This window comes from Centroberyx gerrardi, unplaced genomic scaffold, assembly GCF_048128805.1.
Source record: "Centroberyx gerrardi isolate f3 unplaced genomic scaffold, fCenGer3.hap1.cur.20231027 Scaffold_76, whole genome shotgun sequence".
Taxonomy (NCBI): Eukaryota; Metazoa; Chordata; class Actinopteri; order Beryciformes; family Berycidae; genus Centroberyx; species Centroberyx gerrardi.
In genome coordinates this window covers 74882-82500 of record NW_027605212.1, presented here as the reverse complement: position 1 = coordinate 82500, position 7619 = coordinate 74882, and the positions used below count along the sequence as shown (strand labels likewise).

At 47.7% G+C, this 7619-nt stretch overlaps 1 protein-coding gene across 1 annotated transcript in view; it reads left to right on the top strand.

The window, feature by feature from the left end:
• The window catches only part of npas3 (neuronal PAS domain protein 3), a gene marked incomplete at its 5' end in the record, with an annotated part of 30279 nt that extends 23710 nt beyond the window's left edge, over nt 1-6569 (top strand). Inside the window, one exon of the mRNA XM_078282328.1 lies at nt 4879-6569. Within this exon, the coding sequence (XP_078138454.1) occupies nt 4879-6569 (1691 nt within the window). The remainder of the gene's footprint in view (nt 1-4878) is intronic.
• Between the last annotated feature and the right edge of the window lie 1050 nt (nt 6570-7619).

Genomic DNA, 7619 nt, shown 5'->3' with positions numbered 1-7619 from the left:
CACAGTGTGTTTATAATGCTCTTATGAAGCCACTTCAAGTGAAGTGTTGCCTGACAAGAATAAGAAATAAATCATGAATAAGAAAAGCCAGGATCATTTTATTAGTCGGGTGCCGGTGTGTTGCCGGAGCGACGCTGCTGAGCACCGTAACAGCTGCAGGGAGCGAGCCTGGCACCACAACACACACTACAACACACACCACAACACACTACAACACACCACAACACACTACAACACACTACAACACACTACAACACATCACAGAAACAGCACAACACACTACAACATGCCACAGAAACACCACACCACAACACACACCACAACACACTACAACACACACTACAACACACTACAACACACACTACAACACACTACAACACACCACAACACACTACAACACACACCACAACACACTACAACACACACCACAACACACTACAACACACACTACAACACACTACAACACACACTACAACACACTACAACACACCACAACACACTACAACACACACCACAACACACTACAACACACACCACAACACACTACAACACACTACAACACACTACAACACACACTACAACACACTACAACACACACTACAACACACTACAACACACCACAACACACTACAACACACACTACAACACACTACAACACACCACAACACACTACAACACACACCACAACACACTACAACACACACTACAACACACTACAACACACACTACAACACACTACAACACACTACAACACACTACAACACACCACAACACACTACAACACACACCACAACACACACCACAACACACTACAACACACACCACAACACACTACAACACACACCACAACACACTACAACACACACCACAACACACTACAACACACTACAACACACTACAACACACTACAACACAGCACAACACACTACAACACACACCACAACACACTACAACACACTACAACACACTACAACACATCACAGAAACAGCACAACACACTACAACATGCCACAGAAACACCACACCACAACACACTACAACACACACCACAACACACACCACAACACACTACAACACACACCACAACACACTACAACACACACCACAACACACTACAACACACTACAACACACTACAACACATCACAGAAACAGCACAACACACTACAACATGCCACAGAAACACCACACCACAACACACTACAACACACTACAACACACTACAACATGCCACAGAAACACCACACCACAACACACTACAACACACTACAACACACTACAACATGCCACAGAAACACCACACCACAACACACTACAACACACACTACAACACACTACAACACACACTACAACACACTACAACACACCACAACACACTACAACACACACCACAACACACACCACAACACACTACAACACACACCACAACACACTACAACACACACTACAACACACTACAACACACCACAACACACACTACAACACACACCACAACACACACCACAACACACTAAACACACACCACAACACACACCACAACACACTACAACACACACCACAACACACTACAACACACCACAACACACACTACAACACACACCACAACACACACCACAACACACTACAACACACACCACAACACACTACAACACACACCACAACACACACCACAACACACTACAACACACACCACAACACACTACAACACACACCACAACACACTACAACACACACTACAACACACACCACAACACACTACAACACACACCACAACACACACCACAACACACTACAACACACACCACAACACACTACAACACACACTACAACACACTACAACACACCACAACACACACTACAACACACACCACAACACACACCACAACACACTAAACACACACCACAACACACACCACAACACACTACAACACACACTACAACACACTACAACACACCACAACACACACTACAACACACACCACAACACACACCACAACACACTACAACACACACCACAACACACTACAACACACACCACAACACACACCACAACACACTAAACACACACCACAACACACACCACAACACACTACAACACACACCACAACACACACCACAACACACTAAACACACACCACAACACACACCACAACACACTACAACACACACCACAACACACTACAACACACTACAACACACACCACAACACACACCACAACACACTAAACACACACCACAACACACACCACAACACACTACAACACACACCACAACACACTACAACACACTACAACACACTACAACACACCACAACACACACCAAAACACACTACAACACACCACAACACACACCACAACACACTACAACACACTACAACACACCACAACACACACTACAACACACTACAACACACTACAACACACCACAACACACACCACAACACACACCACAACACACTACAACACACCACAGAAACACCACAACACGCTGCTGCATCTCAAACTTTTCTGTCTGCGAACCTCAAAATGAAGCGATGCGTACTCCCCCCCCCCCCCCCCCCGGTACAGAGTAAACACCCAGAACAGCGACCTCTGACACCAACTGATGGTGATGACAAACATAATAACACAATAACATAATATTTACCAATACACAGGCCGTACCACAAGGCAACCTTACAGAAGCTCAAATCTATTGTTAAAAGGAACGATGTACTAATCCATAAGTACAATTAAAAATGTAATTCCTGTGTCACCAACATTTAAAGCATCCAATATCGAGAGCAACAGAACAGTGCCAAGAAAGTAGAATAAGTAGAATAAGTAGAATATTGTCCAGTATTGTAGGCAGAATCGGAGCCAGCTGTTATTTCTGCTGCAGGAGAGTTGTTTTGGCATTGTGAGGGGCGCAACCCGCCGCCAGCTGCTGGAGGGCCGGCCGGCGGCGGCGAGACGGGGAGTGGCGGCATCACGACATGCAGAGCGCCGCTCCAAACTGAGACATCTGCCCCTTGACCCCCGTGCTGCTGGGGTGGAAACACACCTGCCGCTGGGTCTCTCTGGTCAAAACCATCGCAGAAAAATTAACTGGTGTTTGGTTTGTTCCGGTTCACGGTGCGAGTGAACCAGTGCTTGTAAACAAAAGTCACATGACTCACAAGCAGCTTGTTTATTGGACAGAGTTCTGGTTAGAGACTAGACTTCCTGTAATTTTATCTAACATGATGGACTTGTCTGTCTCTTCTTCTGTGGTGTTCATACCAGTTAAGAACACATGAAGAAACAGCTGAATATGAGCATCAGTCCAGACTTCATTTTGTTCTGCTAGGCTTTCCAAGTCTCCTTATTACCCATAATCCCTTGTGTTTGGGGGTGGTTTCTTGTAGTTGGAGTTGCAGTTCTCTTGTTAGAGGACTGCCGTTATTTGGTGCCACCAGAGGTCAAAGGTCATCGCTCTCACCTGGACAAACCAACCAGCTGAAGAAGGAAAATAAACAGTCAAGTCGATAAATCTATAAAGACACTGTACAATATTTCAAGGAGATGACAGACGACAAATGACTGAATGTTTTGTCAAATCTAGGATAAGACAAAAAGTAGCAAAAATTTCCAGTCTGAAAACAGGACTGTTTTGCCTGAAAAGCACACAGAATGAAGATACAAGGTTTTCCTCTGACAAAGCAATTAAGTGAGTAGTTCCAGTGCCATAAGGGAAGCGTACCTGTGCCAGCTGGGCAGGCGCTGGCCTCTGTGTGCTGGCAGGCTTTACAGTGGCTCTGCACTGTGTGTAATGGGCTGGCACCTGCCAACATGCCTGTACAGCAGCAGCTACACATACTGTACACAAGTCATGGGTTCAGTCCAAAACACTAGAAAACCCCATTTATAAAAAACACATAATGAATACCTGATGTGCATTACACAAGAGTTCAAAAGTACAGATGACTGAATCCTCGAAAATGTGAGTTTTTTAAACAGAGGTTTAAATATGGCTGTTTCCCTCATCTCAACAGTATTTTTCAAATTTTAAGTATTTAATTCAGTAACACATTTTTTTTTTATGCAAAATTATTTTTTCAGTAGTGTAATAGTTAAACCCTGTTCAAATTCATGGTCAATTCATGGTTGCCTACTTTCAAGATCTAACTTTCTTCTTTTTCTCTTGTTCTTAAATACACACCAACTTTGGGAATATAAAATATTATTTTTTAAAACAGACTTTAAAAAAAGCTACACCAGGCAAGATTTTGTTATGTGAAAATCACTTGTATGTCTAAATAAGTCTTATCAGTCTAAATCACAGCGGGTAATAATAAAAAAATGTCTAAAAATCTAATTGTAAGTGGAGCAGAGAAGAGCGCCCATCAGCCCTTTTTGAGAACCTGTAGATTTACTATATTTCCCCAAATTAATTCCAGGTGTTGGGTAAAGTCACATCTTCTTGGTGCACAGCAAGTGACCAATCGAAACTTAAGAGCACACACACACACACACACACACACACACACACACTAAGAAGAAGAAGGAGAAGAAGACATTTAGGTCTGAGGAGCGACTAAGGAGTTTACTGATGGCATGTTACATTCTTTCTGGATAAAAATTCAAACAGTTACCTTCTGCCGCCATCTGGGGCCGCCAAAGGGCAAAGTTGCCTAGGGCAGTTTTCAGAAGAGCGAGTTGCCTTGGAATATTTTGATTCTTGTTTTGCCACAAAGTTGTTCCATTTCTCCAAAGAGCAGCTCCTGTTTTTACATTCTCTAAAAGTAACGTTCCTTTTCCTTTACTTTTTTTTAAATTATTTTTTAAACTGTTCAAAAAGAACAACAAAGAGAGACTTGTCCCCGTGTTTTTAACCAACTTCCCTCTCTCTCCTCGACAGACAATGAGAACTCCAAGTCGGAGGGGAAGCCGGGCCACCAATCAGAACGCAGCGAGGACCCGGAGGCAGACAGCAAGCGTCAGCAGCAGCCCGGCCAATCACAATCCTCCTCCGAACAGGAAATGAGGCGCCAGGAAGAGGGAGACAGCTCCAGTAACCCAGAGAGCCAGGACAGCGACGACAGTCTGGAGCCGTCCGACGGCGAGGGGGAGGAGCAAGAGGAGGCCAGGGGAGGAGGAGGGGGCGGAGGAGGAGGAGGGGGAGGAGGAGGAGGAGGAGGAGGAAGGCTGGCGAGGTTAGGAGGACTGGGGGGGTTGGGCGGACTGGGGGCCATCGGCGGACTGGGGAATCTGGGCGGGCTTCATATTAAAGTCGAGCATTACGGAGAGGGGGAAGGCGTGGAGCTGCACAACTCACAATCTTCTTCGTCCGAGGATGAGGAAGAAGAGGAGGAAGAGGACGAGGATGATGATGAGGAGGACGGGAGCACGAAAGACTGCGACAGCGCCAACGACGTCGCCAACGCCAACGCCAACGCCACCTCCGCGCAGGCCGCCAGCAAGCTGCAGAAGAGGAGGAAGAGGAGGAAAAAGCAGAAATGGGACGGAACCCGAAGCAGGAGGCTCCGTCTGTCCTCGACCACGCCCAGCCCCGTCGCCATGGGAGACGCCGCGCCGTTGGTCGACCCCACGCAGGCCGCGGCCGCCTCCTCCCACCTCCTCCCCTCCTCCGCCTCGCCAAACAGCGCGGCGGCGGCGTCCTCAGTCCTGAAGATCAAGACGGAGATGTCGGAACCGATCAACTTCGACAACGACAGCAGCATCTGGAACTACCCGCCCAACAGAGAGATTTCTAGAAACGAGTCTCCGTACAGCATGACCTCCAAGCCGGCGGCTCCCGCCCACGAGACCTTCCCCTCGCCGCAGGGTGGCGCTCTGCAGGTGGCCATCCCCGACTCCGTCCTCACCCCGCCTGGAACTGAGGGAGGAGCGGGCACCGTGAGGAAGCCTCCTTACAACGGAAGCTCCGCCCCGTCCTCCGCCTCCAGCGCCGCGAGTTTAGCTCCTCCTTCCAGCGCCTCCTCCTCGGACCCCCTGTCTCCGCCCCTCTCCGCCTCACCGCGGGACAAACAACAAGGCACGCCCACCACCTCTTCCTCCTCCTCGTCCTCTTCCTCCTCCTCGTCCTCGTCGTCCTCCTCCTCTCTGCTGTACTCCGGCGACCTGGAGGCGCTGCAGCGTCTGCAGGCCGGTAACGTGGTTCTGCCGCTGGTCCACCGGGTCACCGGGACGCTGGCCTCCACCAGCACGACGGCTCCGCGGGTCTACACCACCGGGACGATCAGGTACGCGCCGGCCGACGTCACCCTGGCCATGGCGCAGGGCAACCTCCTCCCCAACGCCGCCATGAACTTCGTTGACAGCTCCGGGTTCGGACTGGACCCCAAGACGCCCATGGAGATGCTCTACCACCACGTCCACCGGCTCAACATGTCGGCAGCGGCGGCCGCCGGCCCGTTCGTCGGCTCTCCGGCGGCGGCCGCCGGCGGAAATGGCGCGCTCGGAGGCCAGATGCCGACGGCGGCCAACGTCTTCACCACGGCGGAGGGACTTTTCTCCACGTTACCGTTCCCGGTGTACAGCAACGGCATCCACACCACGCAGACGACTCTGGAGAGGAAGGAGGATTAACGCAAAACGCTCGAGACCGCATTACTGTGTTCCGGAATCAACAACTGTGTCAAAGCAAAAGACTACTCACTAGTAAAAAAAAAATAAAATAAAAGACTACTTGCTATCTTTTATCAACGCGGTGTAAGACTGTGTTTCCGAGAGGGGAGAAAGGACAGGAAAGGATGACAAATGTATTCTAGCACTTTGAATCTGAGCAACTGAGCTTGTGTAATAGACATGAATGACCCTCAAACATGTCCCTCTTTTCTAGCTTTTTTCTCTCTCCTCCTCTTCCTCTTCTCCTCCTCTCTCAATCTCTCCCCCCCCTCCTTCTTTGCTCACGTTTCTTGCGATCAGCAACGTTTTTCTCTGAAACAAATGAACAAAAACAGAAAAAACTGACTATTCTTTATTGTAAAGAATTCCTTTTTTGCCTACAGAGAATTCATATTGCCTAAGGACTCCGCTGGAGCCCGAGGGGGATACTTTTTATTTGACTCGGTTCTGTTGCATCTTTATGAAGATGCTGATTGTGTGTATTTAAAGGAGGACGGTACAGGGATTTGTATGGACAGAAACTCTATGGGGTTCTCCTCCATATCTTGATGTGATCAAGGCTTGAAGACAAGAGTTTGACCGAGAGGAGGAAGCTCTCGCGCCTGACAGAGGTCTCAGAGATAATCTTTTGAAAAAAGGTTTTTGAGGTCATTTCTCGATGAGGGAATACATAGTTTAGAGAATTAATGCTGTTTTGTTTTTTTTTCTTCTTTGATTTCTTCCTTTTTTTATAAATATATTCTAGCTCAGATTTAACTTACGAATCAAGCATTAAGAAAAAAAAAAAAGCAATTTCAGCCGGGTAATGACCTGTGAACAGAATGTTACTACTTCCTCTTTTATCCCAGGAGTTTACCTACAGGTCTGCACCAAACATAACCTCCTCTCCTCCACACCCCCTCCCATCTATCTATCAGTCTTTATCGATCTATCTATCAATCTCTCCTTCTTTCTCTATCTGCTTCAATCTACCTACCGATCTTTACCTTTTTATCTCCCTTAAGTTCGTCT